This window comes from Arvicola amphibius, chromosome 12 (genome assembly GCF_903992535.2).
Source record: "Arvicola amphibius chromosome 12, mArvAmp1.2, whole genome shotgun sequence".
Lineage (NCBI taxonomy): Eukaryota > Metazoa > Chordata > Mammalia > Rodentia > Cricetidae > Arvicola > Arvicola amphibius.
In genome coordinates this window covers 136,704,256-136,725,441 of record NC_052058.2, presented here as the reverse complement: position 1 = coordinate 136,725,441, position 21,186 = coordinate 136,704,256, and the positions used below count along the sequence as shown (strand labels likewise).

Genomic DNA, 21,186 nt, shown 5'->3' with positions numbered 1-21,186 from the left:
CTGCTTCTTGTCTGGTTGTCCTGCCTATATGTCCTGCCTGGCTACTGGCCAATCAGTGTTTATTTAAAATATAATTAACAGAATATAGACATTTGTCCCACACCACTATACCATGAAGACCATTTTGTCTTGTGTATTTGATGCTCTGTCTGCTTCTTTTATCAGTATGGGTGTGTCTTTCTTTAGCTTGAGAATGTTTTCTTTTTCTTCCATGATCTTGTTGAAGATCTCGTCTATGACTTACAATTATTTTCTCTTGTCTATGCCTGCAATTCAAAGGTTTGGTTGTTCATGATGTTTCATTTTCTGTGTGTTCCTTTCCTATTTGTTTGTAAAATGCTCATATTCCTTGCTTATTTGGTCTAGATCCTTCAGTTTACCTTTGAGCCTGATATTATGTCTTCTGCTTGATTCACTCAACTTGTAAGACTTTCCTTTGAATTTTTTTTAGTTAAATTATTGTTTTTTTTCCATTTCCTCTTCATTTGAACTTGAGATCTCAGAAATTCTCATTGGCATACATTTCTATGGGGCTAGTAGGCTGTGGAGAGAAAATACTTTCATATTGTTGGTATTTTTGCAATGTGATCTGGAAATGTGGGTTTCTTTGGTTAGTTATAAATCTGATATGGACAGAGCAGGTTGGGGAAGAAAAGATGGTGTTGGGGCCTGTTAGCCCGAGAGGTTGGACGTAACAAAGTCGGGTGTACTAAGGGGACTAGGGTAATGTACAGGATGTGACTTTTGGTCCAAGCCAAGGGTATGGGATAGATCTGGTTGGGTACAAAAGTTGGATACAATGTGGGAGGGCCTTTGAGTTGGGGGATGGGTAGGAGGGTCCTAGAAGAAGCCTAGAGATCAGCTGTAGAGCCAGAAGGAAAGATCTGACTAAGCTGGGACACTTGATGTAGGACCTGGGCTGGATCTGTTGGGTTGGGAAGAAGGTATGAATATGGCCGAAGAGGAAGACTCACTGGGATAGACCCTGGAGAAAGAAGTAGGAGATCTGCCTGAGTGAAAAAATTGGGTGCAGTGTCTATGAACATCATTTTAACAATGCCAACAAATATACATATGTGTACATGTATTTTAATCTTTCTGTAATTAATCTGACTTTTAAGCAGAGGAAGCAGTAGCATAATACATCTGATAGTGTTGATAACAGTTGTTCAAGTTGATTAAGTGTCTCCCAATTACGGATCATGCTTGCTCCAGTTCTACAAGGACCCCGCCACAGTCTTTGGGATGGAGGAAAATCACAGGTTTCCCATGTGCTCCTATTTTGACTTCATCACTCAGACTACGAATCTTCTTTTTCTTCAAATCCGTCACAGCTGCATTTATATTGTCCACCTGGAAAAGGGAGGAAAATATGGGTACATCTGAGAGGAAATGCTGCTGTATGTCTTGAGCTCGAGTCAGCTGCTTCCTCCGCCTTTGGGCAGGACTATGCCTAAACCATCACATAGGCTGGGGTGTGGCTCAATCATGGAGCCCATGCCTAGAGTGCATGAGGCCCTGAGTTCCACTCTCCACACCAAAACAAAACAAAAGCACCTCACAAAATCAGCCTAAATTCTTTTCAGGAAAAATGATGAAAACTGTAACACCGAAGATCTTTCACCTTAGTGGATGCTTCTATTTGCGATCTACATTGTGAATGTTATACTTCAGATATTTCTCCTAACATTGAACAAACTTTTTATGAGGGAGTGGGTTTCTTATCCATAATGAAAAAAAAAGGTTGTTAGTGTGAACCTTAAGGCCCCAAAAGTTCATTAGTAAACATCGGCACCAGGTGGAGCTGATGGGAGATGGTGAGCCTTTAGCAGGCAGGGCTTAGAGGGAGGTCTAAGGGCATTAGAGGAGACAGCGGTGTCTTTCACTTCCTGTCATCACATGCTGCACTGAAGACAGTAAGTCATGGGTTGGGAGCTCCAAGCCCAGCAAGCCAGAATACACCTTTTGTCTTTACAAGTGCATTGCCTCCGCTATGTCTTACAGTGGAGGAAATCTACTAGCACAAACATCTTCCATGGGAATAATCAAAATATGGTGGCCCATAAGTTCTTAACAGTTTACACTTAGGCACTCACCAAAGACGTTTCCCTGATCCCAAGCTCCTTGGCTCCCCCAGAAATGCTACCTGGCTATGACCTTTGAGATCCAAACTAGAAATGAAAGACACTACAAAGCTGTCTGAATGCCACTTCCATCATAAGACCACAAACTCCTAACTGTTCACTTCTCTTTTGTGTGTCTCCAGTGTCTCACTTGTCTGCAGTGCAGGAGAGGTGGACCAGACAATAATGGGTACAGTAGGAGCTCCATGTGATAATGGCTGAGGCTGCAGGGGATGGTGAGAGATTTTGGAATTTTGAGTGACAACCAATGTATTCTCAGGGTTACATACAAAAATACACATACAGTATTAATCAGAAGACGTAGGACCAATGGCATTCCAACAACAACATGCAATTCAGAAGCCCATACCATGAATGATTTCTGACACTATTCTCTAGTTATCAGAACAGGGCTTGGCTTCTTGGAAAAATATTTGATTCTAGAGCTATAGTGAGGAATATCAGTTTGCAGTCATAGAAAATTAAAAAAATTTAGAAAATTTTGTAGAATTATATTATTTGTATGTGTAAGCATATTTGTCTGCATGTATTTCTGTGCACCATGTGTGTGCCCAGTGCCTGCAGAGGCCAAAAGAGGGTTGGATCCCCTAGAACTGGAGTTACAGTCATGAGCTGCCACGTGGGTGCTGGGAATAGGAACGGTTACTCGAGTTACTCGACAGTGGTAGAGTGGACTGACTCTTAGGTGGATGAGCAAAGGGAATGTCAATGGTGACAAAACGGTGCCTTGTTTACTGTGTTGTATTGATTGATGTTCAGCAATAAGAACGGCAGCCACCTTTCCAAATCAACAATCTCAGTTCAACCAGGAGAAAAACAGCAGGCAACTCCCCTCAATAACAGACAGTTTAGAAGTAACCAGAAACCCGTCTAATGTGTCAAAGTCACTAGCACAAGGAAAGTCTGAAAAAATGTCATGGGTAAGAGGAGTCCAAAGGAGACATGACAGCTGAATCTGACATAAAATTTTGGAATGAGAACAACAAAAGGTCACTGGATAAAAGGTATGGAAATTTGAATAAAATCTAGACTTCAGTTACTAATAGCGGCTCAACCTTGGTTCACTAACTGTGACAAATGAATCACACTAATGATAATATGTTCTTTAACACAGTCTGAAGAAGTCAATCACGTTTGTTATGACTGGATCTGTTAAATCCTGGTTAGAGGAAGTCAACTGTAAAATGACGTCTGTATGCTATGAGACAATGGCCTTGTACCCTGTAAAGATTTGTCTCTTGTACTTGTTTAATAAAATGCTGACTGGCCAGTAGCCAGGCAGGAAGTATAGGCGGGCCAACCAGAACAGGAGACTTCTGGGAAGAGGAAAGATTCAGCCTGCAGTCATAATCCAGACACAGAGCAAGCAAGATGTGACTGCCTCACTGATAAAAGGTACTAACGTGGCTAACACAAACAAGAATTATGGGCTAATGTAAGTTATAAGAGTTAATAAGAAGCCTGAGCTAACAAGCCAACCAGTTTACACTTAATATATACCTCTGTGTGTTTATTTGGAACTGAAAGGATATGGAACTGGGCGGGTCAGAGACCTCTGTCAACATCTGTAACTCAGTTTTGTAAGTTTGATTTATAGACTGTGTATAGACACTCATTTCAGAGAGCTACCTTTAATTCTGATTGGCACAATATCATCGAATGAGTACCTATTTGATAGGTAAGGGCAAAATGACATGTTGGAAATTAAGATGGTTTAACAAAGGAAAAAGATACTACAAGATCTTAAAAACTGCTAGATCTGGATAATGGGAGTCGAGGGGTTCATAATTGTTCGACTTCTCAAGCTGAAATTTTATAAGTATGCATTATTTATGAGTATGATGCCTTTGAATCTCTACTCAAATTTGGCAAAAATTTATAGAACATTCTACTCAAGCATACATATGGACAGTTTAGATGTTACACCTCATATTTTAGTGTATTATTTAATAGTCCAAAATCTAAGAAGTAATCCTATGCTAAATGCCTTAGTTAGCTTTGTTCTGTTGAGATAAAATATCATGACAAAAAAAAATTATATCAATTTTTGGAGGAAAGGTTTTATTCCATCATCTCTCATCAAAGGAAGTCAAGGCAGGAACACTGTTTACTGGTTTGTCCTCCTGGCTTGTTCTCTTGTTGAGAAGCAGACCAACCCAAGGCTTTCTAGAGGTCCCAATGAAAGGACAAAGAGAACAGTAGTCCAGTGTCCTTGTCTAGGGGCAGACTTGGCAAGGTCCAGACTTCAAAGGGGTCAAGGTTACAGTTTCTGGGGATCTTTCTCTTCCCCTGGGCTATGGTTATTAGTCCTCGTGCTATGTTTGATTGAGCTCTCTGCTGACCTTGGCTGCTACTCCCCACCCCCCCCCACCCCCGCTGTAAATAGTGTTTAAGAAGCTGTGCAAGATTTCCCCATTCCAGCTTTGGCTTTTGTCTTCTTTATTTATTAATACCTTACCTCTGTTTGGGACTCTTATTCTTGAGGGTTTGGGTCATTTTCTTATATACCTTGAGACTACCTGCCTAGGTGTGGCACCACTCACAATAGATCAGGCTCTCCCACATCAATAACTTAATCAAGAAATACCCCACAAGCTTGCCTACAGCTTGTGCCTTAGAGAGGCATTTCTTTGGTTGAGGTTTTGTCCCCTCTGGTGACACTAGCCAGTACACTAACAAACACTTCTCAAATGTAACAAGTCATTTTATAAAATCCTTAATTAAAATTGGACCAGCATCTATTTTTATTACAATGTCTTTCACTGACTCATTTGATTTTAAGGATCTTGTACTATATCCATCCTTCTGATAGTGTTGCTGTGAAATGTACAATTCTCTTTAATATTAATTTATTCTTAACTATGTGTCTGAGTGTGGGTATGTACATGCGAGTGCAGGTGCCCAGGGACTGGAGGCATCAGATCCTCTGGAGCTGGAGTTACAGTGAATGCCTGACATGGTGCACTTAACCACTGAACCACTGGGTCTGGCTCAGTGGTTCCCAACCGCCTAATGCTGTGACCCTTTAACACAATTCCTCATGGAATGGTGACGACCATAAAACTATTTTCATTGCTACTTCATAACTATAATTTTGTTACCATTATGAATCATAATACAAATAGCTGATATTCCCAATGGTCCGAGATAATGCCTATGAAAGGGTCATTTGACCCCCAGGGGTCAAGGCCCACAGGTTGAGAACCACCACTCTAGCTCCACATTTACTCTTCTTTAGTACTCTGAACACTGTGTTTGATGGTACAAAAAGGTTAAGATAAAACTGTCTTTATTTCCTGAATTGAAAGTGCATGCAATAGCTATACAAAATACAAAAACAAACAAAAACCCCAACAACTTGCTTTGGGAAATGAATTTTAGTGCCCCAACTAAGAGAAGCAACACGGTCAGTGACACCACCTTTAAAAGTGCCTTCACTATCCTGCACGCCTGCAGTTGTGCCTCAGATCACTCTCTGGGGTCTCGAATGACATTAGTGCAGATCTGGGCTGATTCCCTCTCTAACGTCTTTCCAGCAACTGAGTGTGTCGATGTGAGGCTGACTCGCCCCTTCTTATGGTGACTTACGAAGGGCCGTTATCAAAGCCTTAAAATGTTTGATTATCATAACTAGAATTCAGAAGATTCGGGTAAATTTTCATCGCCTTAAGTACTCAGCGGCCCCATTTAAAAATGACAATGTGGGGCTGGAGAGGTGGCTCGGTGGTTAAAAGCACTCGTTCTAACAGAACCTGGTTTTGGTTCCCAGCACCCATGCAGTGGTTCCCAGCACCCATGCAGTGGTTCACTACCATCTGTAACTCCAGTTCTAGGAGACCCAGTGCCCTCTTCTGACCTCTGTGGCGCCAGTGCAGCGTTGCATACACACACATGCTGGTGAACACTTGTACATATAAAATAAAACAAGTCTAAAAAAATATTCTTTGCTTGCAGGCAAGTTTTTACCTTGTGCCCTTAAAGTAATTAATTCTCAGTTTAAAAAACAAGCAAACTGTTATGAACAAGTAACAATGTCCCCCTTTTAATAGTCCATGAGAATTTGACTGATTTAACAAAGACATCATCTTAATTAAAAATATGTTGTTAATTGATAACAGTAATGAATGAATTCAATCCTCAAACTGATTTAAATCTATTAAAGCTAAGTGAAAAGTCTAGATTAAATATTTGTGTTTTAATCCTACCCTAAAGGCTAAATCTAACTGAGCTGTATAAACCTAACATTATTCTGAGTAGGGCAGGACTGATTTCTCAGCAGTTAAGTGTTGGCTGCTGCTTTTCTAGACCAACTCTGCTCCCAGAGTGCAGTTCCCAGCCCCCATGCTGGGTGGCTCACCACCACCACCTGTAACTCCAGCTCCACGAGACCTCCACAGGCACTCCATAACAATAAATCTTTAAAAAATTATCTCTCTTCAGAGGCTTCCTGTGTTGTCCTCAAAAGTCTTCAGTTGACTCTTGTTTCCTAGGTTCCATTTTTACTACAAAGCCTGGTGGTTGGCTGTGTCCAGCATTTCCCAAATGCTGGGCTCCACTGGAATGTTCACCAGCTGACAGGAACACACTTTTAAGTCTATATTTTCATGATATGTACTACAGTTTTGCTCTTGAGTATCCCCAGAGGCCTGATCTCCAGAACATAGCTCTCTTAGGAGGTAGTGGAACCTTTAGTAGGTGGGACCTCATGGGAGAGATTTAGGCCACTGAGGCTATGCTCTCGGGGAGTGTGGTGGTTTGGGAGAAAATGGCCCCTATAGGGAGTGGCACTATTAGAAACTATGGCCTTGTTAGAGGAAATGTGTCACTGTGCCGGTGGGCTTTGAGATCTCCTGTGCTCAAGCTATGCTCAGTGTGACAAGCAGCTCACTTCCTGTAGATCAAGATGTGGAACTCTCAGATCCTTCTCCAGCACCATGTCTCCCTGCGTGCCACCATGTTCTCTGCCATGATGATAATGCACTAAACCTCTGAAACAGTAAGGAAGCTCCAACTAAATGTTTTCCTTTTTAAGAGTGGCTGTGGTCATGGTGTGTCTTCACAGCAATAGAAATGCAAACTAAAACAAGGGGGTCATTGATGGCATACTGCTCTTTCATCTTTCTCTCTAATAAAATACACTTACAAAACAATGTTAGTATGTAGTAAAATCTCACCAAATTGTCCACCTGTTTTACTTTGCCTTATTCTCTGTAAATGTTGCCATGCCATGAAATCCCCACATCTAGAAGACAGTGGACAGGAATCACTAGCGGAGGGATTTTCTGAGGAGGGTTATTGGAAGCCAAAAGGAAAACGGACATTTTTAAAGGTTGTTTCAGTATGTTGCCCAGACTATCCTTGAGCATATAGGCACCAGTGATGCTCTGCCTTACCCTATAGAGTGATGGGGCAACAGGAGTGTGACACCACGGGACTAGACTGAAATTATTTGTGTGGCTGTATGCCGGTCAGGGGTCAATGTTTTTTTCAATTGCTCTATACTTTTTTTGAGACAGGGTCTCTGAACCTGGAGTTCATAGATAGGGGCAGGCTAGCTGGCTGGTGAGTCCTAGGGATACCCCTGTCCCTGCCCCCACAGTACTAAAACTATAGACAAATGTTACTACACTGACTTTATGAGGGGCTAGGGATCAAGTTCAGAGTCTCACACTTGTGTGGCAATCTTTCTGGGCCCCTGAAATTACTTTTGAAAGTGGAATTTTTCTCTTCTTGGTGGAAGAGCATTTCTGAGGAAGAAGGAACTAAACTATTTCACTCGATAACTTTCATAAGATGTACATGGCTCAAAGAAGGACCTGTAAAACACAAAAGCATGAACAGGAAAGCAATTCACCTATCGTGTGGCCATTCCAACACTATCTTACATTAAAAATAATGCTGTTCTTATATACCTTTTCTCATCAGCCTACAAGAGTAAGATCATCTTTACATCACACCTTGTGTTCTTCCCGTGCAAACACCCGGTCCCCATTAATGTCACTAAGCTCACTCCTCTGGTTAAGCCCCTGAGGCAGCCAGTCTCCGCTGCCCCTCGCAGCAGTGTCTCTCTACTGCACTGCTCCAGCAGCAGGGCTGCCTCTTCCCCCACCCCTGTGACTGCGCTCTTCACTCCACCTCTGCTCCCATTCATCGTGCTACGCCACACCTCTCCTGCATGGAGGCCTCTCCCTGAAAATACAATTATGCCCTAAGCCATAGGCTCCTTATCTTGCTTGGGCCCCAAAATCATGACCCCTAGAGTCCTAGTATGCAGACGTTCCTCATCCTGTTTCTTTCCTACACCTACCCAATGAATTTACCACCATGACTAAGAACCTACTCAGGCCCAGGTGCTCCATAGCACACCAACTCCCATGACATTCATCCACTCGGTCTCTGACTTCCTATGACAATCGTCACATTCTCCTGCAATGATGTTCTCTACACATCACTAACTCTGACCCCCCCCCCCAACAAGCTAGGCAACCTCCAGCCCCCAACACACACACACACACACACACACACACACAAACACACACACACACACACACACACACACACACGAGTCTATCACCACTCTACCTCACACTGCAGAGGCTATTGAACCCAACATACCAATCCTTATGTGGACTTCTTCACAGGTTATGTCTTTCACTCACTCTACAGGCTGTGTCTCATCTGCTGAAGTTGTATCACACAGTACCAGAAACTGGGCAAGTTACAATCAACAGGTGCTGATTTCTCACATGTCTAGAGCCATCAAGTGTATCCACAGCAGAAACTACACAATCAGAGGTTTTACTGGGACAGGCTAAGGACAAATGATACTAGAATAAATCCATTTCTCCAATGAGTGGACTTATGATGACTAAAGAAGGGATGGTATTATGAAAGAAATGGCCAAAGACCGACAAGCTAGAGAAGAACTAGGAACACGTACAGATGCGCAGTTCTCCGAATCCACCCCCAGAGTGACTCCATTTTGCAGTCAGCTGCATTAAGCCGTCTGTCTTCCAGGGTGCAGAAAAACAAAGCCACCCTTCCATGGGACAGTGTTTTCTGAGGCCAACAGAATCACCAGCAAGAGCAAGGACAGAGTGCACATCAAATAACTTTGCTGGGTCTGAGTTCACTTATGCCCTGCTATCTAAGTTGTAGTCACTTCTGCTGCTCTAATACTAGGTGGTGCTCTAAGTCCATGGTATCAGTTCTGTTGTAGAATGGGAGCCATATAACACAAGGCATGGGAGGCAGGGTGCTGGCAATTCTGTAATCAGTCAGCCACCACCTGGTAAGCAAATCCCAGTTAAACCCACTCTCCTCATCAAGGCAGAGTTGAACGAGTTATTCCTTGGGCTGGTGGTGCCCTCGAGTTCAGACAGGCATTTTTTTTTCATGTCTCCCCAGAATCATGCAACAAACGATTACATTAAGATATCTTAATGATGTATATGGCCAAATGCTAGAGAAAGCGGAGGAAACCCATTATTTGTGATGTGGTGCTTATGGGCCTTCTACCTTGTTGTGTTTCAACAATCCCGAGTCTTGTGTTCACAAGGCTAGGCATATTGTTGCCTCTTGCATATGTGAATGATGCTGATCCCAACGTCCCCATTTCTGGTAATTTGGAATTCAAATAATTTTATAGCTTAAAAAAATCCACATTAGCCTTTTTTCTCAGCACACATTCATGGTTATAGCACTCTGAAAGCATGGCTCTTCTCATTAAGAGACGGGATCCAGGAGCTAGAAAGATGACTAAGCAGTTCAGAACACCAGCTACTTCTCCATAAGCTCAGTTCCTGACACCCACATGGCAGCTCACACCTAACTGTAACTGAAGTTCCAGGGGACCCAGTGCCCTCTGTGCCCTCTTCTATCCTTGTTAGACACCAGGTACATCTACACATGCGGGCAAAGCACTCACACACACTTTTTAAAAAGCCAAGATCTAGAGACTTGTTCTGCTTCAAACCTGCCTATTACCGATAGGCAGTGGCAGACGGTGCCATCAGAAGAGGCCACACAGTCCTCCCTAGTTTCGTGGGGATACACGCACATATAAACACAGAAAGAAAGAAATTCAGTCACCCTCAGAACTACACTTAGCTTGTCAAGCCAAAGAGGTCCCCTGTAGGCCCTCCTATTAGATGTCCAGCTGAACTCCAAGCTGTAAGAATGCACTCAGTACCAGTCACGTGAGTGAGGCTTCTGGGAAGGCACTGTGGTCACTGCTGACATGTGTCACGTGAGAAACCTTGAGCAGGAGCTGTACAGCAGCACTCCGGCTCCTGCATCCATGCTCCCGAGCAAACAAAATGGTGCTGGTGATGCTCCTCTACTCCACGGCCATAGGAACTGGAACGCTGATCAGAGAAAGGGCTTCTGATGGGCTTTATCACGTCTGTACTTTAGAAGACAGTCCAAGACCCAAGTCCTTCAGCCAGAACAGAATATTACAGCTACAGACTGACAATACGCTGAGATTGAAATCTCAATATTTACATTCACAAATATGTCTTCTGTTCGAGGAAAGGCAAGGAATTTTGCTCCACCCGCTCTGAGGAATTAAATCTGCGACCCCACTATCTGAGAATGCCACAGCTCTGAGAGAAATAACTCTCTGGTGTCTCCGTCTTATAGTATCTCTCCATTCAGAAAGAAGGTAAGGCTATCTTGGCAATAGCTATTCTTAAAATGTGCTAAGTTGGGGCTAGAGAGACAGCTCAGGGGTTAAAAGCACTCGCTGCTCTTCCAGAGGCCGGGAGTTCAGTTCTCAGTCCTCACATGGTGGTTCACAATTGTCTGTAACCCCAGATCCAGGGGATCCTATGCCCCTTTCTGACCTCCGCTGGCACTGCATGCATGTACAGGGTGCACAGACATACATGCAGGCAAAATACAGAAAATAAGCCCTAAAAAAATAAAGAAAGAAAAATTGCCAAGTGTTGCAGAGATTGGTAGACAAGCCTGACCCAGACTGATGCTCTCACTCTCTTCCTTTTAATTTATAAAACCTTTTTTTTTTCCAAGACAGGGTTTCTCTGCAGCTTTGGAGCCTGTCCTGGAACTCGCTCTTGTAGACCAGGCTGGCCTCAAACTCACAGAGATCCACCTGCCTCTGCCTCCCGAGCGCTGGGATTAAAGGCGTGTGCCACCACTGCCCGGCTATAAAAGTCTTTCTTGTTTGAGCGGGACACACAGTTGCCTAGACACAGACTAAATTGCCCGGTCTCTGTTCCAGCCACATGTACCATCTGACTAAGATCAGGTCAGTGGGATATGAGTAGAAACGACAGGTAAAATGCCCAGGTCACCTCATAGGCATTTGCCCTTAGTGCTCTCTGATTTCCCTTCCTGTTGGCTGTTGAACAGCAGTGCCCGAGGCAGTCCCATAAACCTTTGTGATAGCTCAGGACGGGGAAAGGGAAATCTGGGTGACGAAGCCACTTTGGCGTGTGGCAATGCTCAGACTGAAGTAGGCTGAGCACCGTCCACACTGTCACATGTCACCCCTACCTCCATCTTATACTCATAGTGTTTCTGTCCCCTCTTCTGATCTCTACTTTTGAACTGGCTGTTACTTTCCTGGACTCGCACTCTTCCTTACTCAACTGAACTTCTGACTCACAGCTGGCCTCCTTTGATAGCACGAGCTCTCTTGATGTGGAACCCAGACCACACAGTGGAGGAGAAAAGAGAGTAGACTCAAAGGCAGATGGTCCAGTATTCCATCCTGAGAGGGGGGCTTACACAAACCCTCTGTCCACGGATAAAACTGGCAGCCAAGAAGCCTCCAAGGATGAAAGAAAGGGTAAACACAAGACCGTGTGTAGTCCCCTGGCCGAATGTCGGATGGGGTCCCCAACCTCACATTTTAAGGTCTGATCACACAGTGAAGGCAACTGGCCTCATGGCTACGAGTGCATACCCTGGAAACAGAATAAATTTGGGTTTGAACCTGAGCCCTGTTGTGTATACCTAATGTTATCATGAGCAAATTAATCAAGTCTTGTTCTTTCTCCTGTCGTAGGGGTTAGTAGCATCCTAACAGAGCAGCCAGAGGAGTTAAAGAATACAATATGCATCCAGTGTTTCATGTGTGTCAGAGGGTATACACGTGTCTGTTAGCTGTTATGTTGGCCTTTCCTCCTATTCTCTGAGGGGATTTCTTCACAGTCATTATAGCCAATGCCCTGTGATGCCCTCCAGCTCCTTGACCCGAGCAATCAACTTCTACCCCACTGTATACTGAGAAGACACACATCTTAATTCCATTATCACAGTCGAGTCCACTTGCCTGCTTAAATATCCCTGCCTCACTGGAGACAGGGTCCATGTATTTGGCTGAATTCCAGGTACTTAACACAAAGTAGGTTCACATGTGTGAATATATCCTTGATTTTATTCTAGCCAACTTAGCTCTCTTCAGAATTAGGACTGAGCTTCAGAATTAGGACTGAGGCTTTGCCATTCATTTTGTCATAGTGTCTTGCCGATGAATTGTCCTATCAAATTAATTTAAGCTGAAGTCTAACTGTCATTGCTGGTAGCCTCAAAGTCAGTTATCTGAACATGACCATCTGCAGATAAATATTCTCTAATGAGAATGTTCTTGTCAAACATTTCCTCACGTTTTCTCAGAGACTGTTAGCAAAATGCAGTTTGGGAGATATTAAAATCCCGGCCTGGAGAGATGGTCAGTGAGTAAATGTGCTTACCGCCAATCCTGATGGCCTGAGTTTAATCCCCCAGAACACACATAGTGGAAACGGAGAACTGGCTCTTGAAAGTTGCCCTCTGACCTCCAACATGCAAGGTATGGTATGGGGTGGGGGGATGATTTTTAAAAACAAAGAAAAAAACCTTCAGGAATTGAAAATGAATTGGTTTTGTAATAAGGAACAAGTTATTTAATTTGTTTTAGTTGATTTTTTGAGACAGGGTTTCTCTGTGTGTTGTTCTGGCTGTCCCGGAACTCATTCTGCAGACCAAGCTGGCCTCAAACTCACAGAAATCCGCCTGTCTCTGCTTCCTAAGAGCTGGGATTAAAGGCGCGTGCCACCATTGCCTGGAAAGTTATTCAATTTTTAAAGGATAGATCAGAATTATGAGACTATCTTGGCTGGGATGTAGCCCAGCGTCTGACACAGGTTTAGCTTGCATGATGCCCTCAGTTTAACCCCTGCCACTGCATCTAAAACTTAGGCATGTTGATGAAATTTTTATTTTATAATCTTTCTTCATGTGCCTTACTGCCTCATAGGGATAGCGGAGAGCATTTACTGTCTTATTACAAGAGAGTCTACATTTAATCAATACATCCACTTTGGTGGTCTATTTTAGCTCTATTGGATCTAGTTGTCCTCAAAATACATAAATTTTATTGTTATAGTTTCCTCAAAGGAAAGAGAGTGAATGCATGCACACTTGTGCATGTGCATACACATACACACATATACACACTTGCACACACACACATGACAAACACATTCACCTTTAAGGGAAAATAATAGTACCATTCCATTAGAAACTTGATATAAGATTCTGGTTATAGGTAGTCAAACAGCAGACACTAAGATGATAAAATACCTCGATGCAGACGTGATGCATTCCTCCAGCCTTGTTCTTCTGCAGAAAGCCCGTGATTGGACTGTCACTCCCCAGTGGGTGAAGCAGCTCCATCTTGGTGTTTCCCAGGTTGACAAAAACAACAGATACTCCATGTTCTGGAAGAGGGACCGCCTCACTTACCTGGGCCCCCAGAACATCCCTATAAAATGACGAAGCCTTTTCCAGATCTGGCACTGCTATGGCCACATGATTGAGCCGACCCAGGTTCCACACGGGGCCTGACACTTGCTGCAGGGACTGTGGCATGGAAAAACTTCTCCCCAAAGCAACTGGAGTTTGGACTCTGGAGAAAATCCCTGGGGGAAAAAAAATCAAACAGCCATTGATATCTCTCTTTTGAGAAGTCATGTACTTCTAAATTTCATTTTAAAATATAAACAGAGCTATAAAATTCACTGTTTACATTATCTATTTGATATTAAGTTCGAAAAATTTATGTGAAAACTACTCACTCTGCTCTGCCAAGAATTAAAAACCTATGTGTCAGCCAGGCCTGGTGGCCCAGGTCTATAATCCCAGCTGTATGTTACCAGGGCCGGGTGGCCCGGATCAATAAACTCAGCTGCATGTCACCCGGGCTTATAATTCCAGTTTTGTGTCACCTAGGCCTGGTGGCACAGAGCTATAATCTCAGCTGCTCTGGAGGTGGCAGAAGTGGGAGGAGTGGAAGTTCAAGGCCTGCCTAAACTGCAGAGTGCATTCAAGGCCATGGTGGGCTGTTTAGTGAGACTGCCTCAAAATAAAACATAACCAGAGCCTAGGAAACAGTTAAGTGATACTGTAGCGATGAGGAGAGGCATGGCGTCAGACTAACTTCCCTTCTTCCCAGCATTCTGTTCTGTCTACTCCACCTATCTAAATCCTGCCCTATCAAAAAGCCAAGGCAGTTTCTTTATTAACCAATGAGAGTCCTCCATCATGATACAGTGTTTACCTACTAAGCTGAGGCTCTAGGTTCAAACTGCAGGGGAGAAAGCTATTTGTTCAGAGTTAGACTGTAATTCTTGGGTCTAGAGAGATAATTTATGTTTGGACTAATAAATCCTGACCTTCAGCTGCTCTTCCCTGTCTAGAGCCTTCTAATTGAAGTTACTAAAAGCTGTGCTTTATCTAGAGGATCAGAGGATAGGATTTTCACCTGTTGGCCATTGAGTGCAGGGTATTTAAGTCTCCATGGTGCTATTAAAGGGGGGCTTTTGGTACCAGTGTTAGAAGGTCTGTGTGTCGGTCTGTCTGTCGGTCTGTCTCTGCGTGTGTTTCCTCAACCTCCAGCCCCTTGCCCGAAGCTCACGAACTGGGTTCTAGTGCATAGAGTGCAGATTGGGGCGCAGTGCGGGCAACTTAGAGGTTGAGAGCACTTGCTGCTCTTGTAAAGGACCCAAGTTCAGATCCCAGCACCTGTGTTGAGCAGAGATCCGATGCCTCTGGCTTCCAAGAGCACTTGCACTCAAGTGTGCAAACTCACACTCAGACCCACACACATACACATAACTAAAAACAATACAAACACATATAAAAAGTGTATTCCTAGCTTCACTTCCACTCTGAACAAAGAACCCCACTTTTCATAGTAATCCATGCCTACTGTAGCACTTAGGGGCAACTGCACATTCATAGTAATCCATGCCTATTGTAGCACTTAGGGGTAACTGCACATTGGAACTGCTCAGTGACGTCTGCATTATACGGAAGTCTGGATGTGATAGTGAACATCACACCCAAGGAGAAGAGCAGGCAATTTTCTTCCCAATCCATACATATTTGTTTGTTTCACACCATGGATGAATTCATGAAAGGGATACTATGCAGTACTTTGGGTGTATATTTTGTTTAATATCAACAAAGGAAAACATCTAACTTCTTGGTGGAAAGCGAGAACAAGGTGTATATACCATGCTGTGATTTCTTCTGAGCCAGAGTTTTACATTATTTCTTTATTCAACTTGACATAACAGAGGCATAACTACTCCAGGCTGGGAAGAAATCCTCTCTCATTCAGTGTGCTGGGGAGTTCTCTGCCAACCTGACACAAGGTAGAGTCATTTGGGAAATGCAACTTTAATTGAGAAAATAATTCCACCCGATGGGCCTTTGGGGAAGCCTGTGGCACATTTTCTTTATTCATGATTAATGTGGGAGAGCCCAGCCGACCGTGGGTCTTGCCATTCCTGAGCTGGTGGTCCTGGTCTTTAAGACAAAGCAAGCTGAGCAAGCCATGTGAAACCATGTGTAAGCAGCACCCTGCCATTGTCTCTGCATCAGTTCCTGCCTTCAGGATCCTGCCCTGTTTGAGTTCCTGTCCTGACTTCCTTCAATGATCAACAACGATATGGAAGAGTAAGCAGAATAAACCCTTTCCTCCCCATCTCACTAAAGGGTGAAATTAGGTATCCTCCACCCTATTCTTATATGTCACTTTTGAGTCAGGTCTTGCCCAATATTGGGCAAGGCTGGCTGGTCAGTGAGCTCTGGAGATCTGCCTGTGCTCCTTCCCCAGAGCCACAGCTAGGACCAATACATGCAATCATTAGTATAAAGGGGGAGTAATGGAAATTGAGTGTGGATGGGAGGGGATATGAGGAGGGATAGTTAACACTAAAGACCATATGGAAACCTACTCATGACCAAGCTTACACACACATAAGCGCACATGCACATGCATATACACATATACACTTCCAGCTCTGATGGGGGTGTATAGCTCAATGAAGGAACACTACCGAGCATGCACAAAGATCTGAGTTTGGTCTCCTACATCACAACAAATCAAACCCCTCTGATTCATGTATACTGCTCATGACCATTTCTTCACTTGTGAATTTCTTTTCTTATAGAAATGGAAACTAAACAATAACTATCTTTCAGCAATCTGTTAACCAGTCCCCCCAACCCAATGCTATATACTATTACACACACACACATACACACACACACACACACACCATTTAAAAGGAGTTACTCTATAATGGGGCAACAACACCTCTATATGACACACAGGATAACAAATGAAAAGCCCAGTGCCTACTGCCAAGAATGGGTTAGCTCTTTGGAAGTAATTGGCCTTATGGATACCATAGAGTCCCCAAACTATTGCCAATGCTCTTGGTTACCCTCCAGAGCCCCTTATTGCTGATGACACCACATACTTAAGTCACAGAACATGGCAAAACAAAGCTGGTACTCACTGGAAGCCTCATCGTGGCTGGGTATCTCTCTCACACTGTAGGACTATGCACACTACTGGAAGAGTAACGTAGTCATCAGTCTTACCTACTTGTGAACCATGACAGCTGCAATCACCTGCCTGACAAGACATGCCCAGTGAGCAATAGTGGTACAAATGTCATGAGACTAACCAACAACTTTGTGATTGGATCTAAAGGCCCATTTCACAAGTTGAGACCATACTTGACACCACTATTAATGAATGAAACTATGGCTAGATAGGACAATCACTCTGCTAAATAAATGGGAATGGTACTAAACTGACTTTCAATTGCTTAACATTATATCCACAGATTAGTGCATCTCTCAACCTTCATCAGAGAAGCTTCTATTTAAGTAGATGGTAATTAACATAGAGACTTGACTTGCAACCAGTCAAGGTACAGAAAATAAGAGATCACTCAGTCCTAAATGGAACACACACACACACACACACACACACACATTTATACATACATACATACATACATATCACACACACACACACACACACACACACACACACACACACACACATATATATATATATATATATATCCCCTATCCCCACCTCCCAAACTCAAGGATTACTGTGGAAGAGGGGCAGAAAGAGTGTAGACCCAGAAGCCATGGACGACTACAAGGAATACAGTAATGCAGCCTCACACATGAATTCAGAGCAGTTAGGACAACATGCAAAAGACCTGCAAAAAATTCAATCCAGACAAAAATCCCAACACGGAAAGAGAGGTAGACATGAAGTCCCACCTCCAGCTGAGGAGCTATTGGCAACTGACAGCTGGTAAGAGAAAGAAGGGTCCGTTTTCTCTGAAACCAACAGCCCAAGTTTTCCTGGCTATTGCCTATTCCTAAGGGTGGGATCTCTCCCCCTTTCCCTGGTCTTGGGACTCCTCTTTCCAACTGCCAGGACCATGAACCTAAAAGTTTCAAATGTACATTCAAATGAAATGCTTTTCCTAAACTCCTTAACGTCACCTCTGCCCCTAGTCTATCTGTCCCAATGGATTTCAAATCGACTACAGAGCTCCGGCAACTCCAGTGCCAGTCCAGCTGCCTCCTTAGACTCTACCCCCTGGTCCAGTCTCATAAACTACACTTCCCTAGCCTCAGATGGTCCTGCAGAACCTGGACGTCAACTGACACAGCCTGCTCTTCCCTGCCTCGACCAACAAACCAGCTTCACTGAACAATGCCCCAATGTCAGCAGGAAGCAACCAGAGAAAACAGTGCCTGCTTACCCAATACCCAGCCATTTAATAATAAAAGTAAAAGGTGCTAATGAAGGGACACTTGCCCAGTTGAACATGTGGCTCTGCCAGACCTTGCCCTTCATCCCATTCTCTCTGCCTTGCTAAAAATAAAAACTGTTAGATGGCATTCCTAAAGGTAGCCACCAAGGTCTGTTCCCTTATCTGGCTACATCTGCCTCCTGAGGCTGACTTCCAAAGTTCAGGAATCAGAAGCCTCCTTTAGCTCACCTAAATAACATGCCCAGACAAAACTAAACACCTCATCCTAACATGGGGTTTCCCCCTTTTATAAACCACCATTTGCCCATGTGCCACATCTGTCTCCTCTCCAATCACAGTCAGTCCTTTGTCCCTCCAGGACAAATATCCTTGTCCCCTTTCTCTTCTCCCTCGTCCTGTCTCCTATTCTAACCCTAGCCTATTCTAACACAGATCTCCCCTCTTCTCTTCTTAAGAAGGACACCTGGAAGACCATTTGATGCTGTTTTTCTGCCTGAGGCAGAAAGCAGCCACTTTTAACTTTTCTTCCTGCTTAATAAAGGATCTCTGTGAAAACAGGGGTTTGGGTGTTGTTTGTGCCTAACCTGGGGTCTGTCAGGGAGCCCCCACTGTGTGGGTGGGTTGGCCTCACACTGAGTATGTAGCTGTCTTAGTTAGGATTCCGTTGCTGTGAGAAGAGACACCATGACCACGGCAAGTCTTACAAAGAAAACATTTAATTGTGGGAGCTCGCTTACAGCTTCAGAGGTTCAGTCCATTATCACCACGGCGGGGAGCATGGCAGAAGGCAGGCAGACATGGTGCTGGAGGAACAGCTGAGAGCCCTACATCTTGCAGGCAACAGGAAGTAGACTGCCTCACTGGGCGGAATCCTGAGCAAAGGAAGCTTCAAAGCCTGCCCCACAGTGGCACACTTCCTCTAACAAGGCCATACCCACTCCAACAAGCTACACCTTCTCATCCTATGAGATTATAGGGGTCAATTACTTTCAGACCAGCACAGTAGCTGAGGATGAACCCGAACTTCTGGTTCTTCTATCTGCATTTTACAGGTACGCACCACCATGCTAGTTTATGTGGGGATGAAGACTGAGCCAAGGCTTTGTGCATATTAAGAAAGGACTCTAGGAACTGAGGTACTATCTCAGTCCAGATCCTCATTTTTGCTGTTGTTGTTTTTTTGAGACAGGGTTTCTCTGTAGCTTTGGAGCCTGTCCTGGAACTAGCTCTTGTAGACCAGGCTGGTCTCGAACTCACAAAGATTCGCCTGCCTCTGCCTCCCAAGTGCTGGGATTAAAGGCGTGCGCCACCACCACCCAGCCAGATCCTCATTTTTAATATCATTAGTGTATGTCTGATAAGCAATGCCTATTTTCTAAAAGAGAGCTTGCTATGACAGAATATGTGATTCTGCCTTAGTAGGTATTTGCAAAAAACAACATATGGCATGCTAAGATGGTGATTTATATTCGACCAGGCATATGAAAACCATACCAAGCAGAAGTATTAGCAAAACTTCAGCATTAGTTGATTCAGAAACTCATTTTAACATTTTGCTCTGTCAAACCACACCTTTAACCCCAGCACTCAGGAGGCAGAGGCAGACAGATCTTTGTGGTTCTAGGCCAGGCTGGTCTAAAGAGCAAGTTCCAGGACAGCCAGAGCTACACAGAGAAACACTGTCTAGATAAAACAAATCAACCCCCCCAAAAAAAGACAAAATAAAAAAACTATTGTGCTCTGCTCTGTCTTTTGATACAATATGCTCTCTTACGTGTCACCATACTAAACTGATTATAAGGCAGCTACTGTATTAAAGTATACTTTTTTTTTTCTTTTGCCTGTGGCTCATCTGTCTGTCTTGGGGGCTTGCTAGGACAGACAAGTAATTTTTTGATTGGCCTCAAAGCCTAGATAACCAAAAAACAAAACAAGAAACAAATTTAGTTTGAGAGCTGACTTTGAAAAATGACCAGGAGTGTAGGTCTCATCAGATGAGCAGACAGAACTTTCCATGTGGGAAGTATATTAACAAAAGTTCATTCCTCTGAATACCTTTTGAACACGCCAATTAAAGGATTTGTCACAAATGTAAAGGAGTAGCTCTGGAACGACACTGCCTTATATTTTCTTCCAAATAGAAAATGTCAGACTGAGGGTAGTAACTGTCACCAGGAAGGAAGAAAAGAAAACGAAAGAGGAGAAAGTAAGAAAACTTGGTCATCTGTCACCATAATTCTGCTTATCTATAAAAGAGATGGAGGTCAAGAGAACTCTGAGAACTTACAATCCTTCCGAATGTTCCTTTCCTCTTTACGTCAGATGAAAAACGGGTAGCTAAAGTGCATGAAACATGCTTGAATTCAAGAGAGACTTTTCAGGACTCGCGACTTTGTTGATTTCTCCTGTCTCTTATTGCGGGCATATAATAATTCTTGCGTCCCTTCCTGATTCTCTGCTGTCCCTGCCTTGTCTGTGCTCCTGGGCAGGTTACCTGTCTGGTCCACGTTGGCCAAAGGGCAACCCAATAGCAGGGAGCTGGACAAGAAAGAACTCTTGCGCTAAGGGAAGACAGTTCAGGAAGTCCAGCGTTTCAGACCTAGGCCACCCGCGGCCTCCCGTGCAGCGCTCCCCGCGTCCGGCGGTGCCCGGTATTCACCTGTAGAGCTCGCAGCCAAGGCGGCGGCCTTCACTATGCGCCTCATCTTGTGAAGCAAAGGCGCTTGCACAGCGACCTAGTAGCGCAGAGTGAACCGGGAAAGCGGGCAGGAGGCGGGGACTAGGACCCGGGGGCGTGTCTAAAGCCGAAGTGGGCGGGGAAACAGGACGGGGGCAGGGCGTGAGGCCAGGGGCGGGGCCACAATACCAGGCGCTTGACTGACGGCTACAGGGGGCGGGAAAATGAGGCGCGGACGCTGCGTGAAGCGAGCTTC

The 21,186-nt window shown here is 44.1% G+C and overlaps 1 protein-coding gene across 2 annotated transcripts; it reads right to left on the bottom strand.

Moving 5' to 3' along the window:
- Positions 1 to 1,069: 1,069 nt before the first annotated feature.
- Positions 1,070 to 21,044, bottom strand: Mcee (methylmalonyl-CoA epimerase). Of its 2 annotated transcripts, none has more exons than XM_038314006.1 (3): positions 20,913 to 21,044; positions 13,737 to 14,074; positions 1,070 to 1,353 (listed from the first exon to the last, which is right to left on the bottom strand). In XM_038314006.1, exons 1-3 carry the CDS (start codon positions 20,956 to 20,958, stop codon positions 1,201 to 1,203), a joined length of 537 nt encoding a protein of 178 aa, XP_038169934.1. In that variant the 5' UTR covers positions 20,959 to 21,044; the 3' UTR covers positions 1,070 to 1,200. The 2 variants fall into 2 exon arrangements, with proteins under 2 accessions (XP_038169934.1, XP_038169935.1); XM_038314007.1 differs by having other exon boundaries at positions 13,899 to 14,074.
- Between the last annotated feature and the right edge of the window lie 142 nt (positions 21,045 to 21,186).

Excerpts from the sequence above, each read along its gene's own strand:
- Mcee (XM_038314006.1), bottom strand. The coding sequence starts at position 20,958 with ATGAGGCGCATAGTGAAGGCCGCCGCCTTGGCTGCGAGCTCTACAG. Across the intron at positions 14,075-20,912 it reads CTTGGCTGCGAGCTCTACAG|GGATTTTCTCCAGAGTCCAA; the intron begins GTGAATACCGGG and ends TTTTTCCCCCAG. Across the intron at positions 1,354-13,736 it reads TGCATCACGTCTGCATCGAG|GTGGACAATATAAATGCAGC; the intron begins GTATTTTATCAT and ends TCCCTTTTCCAG.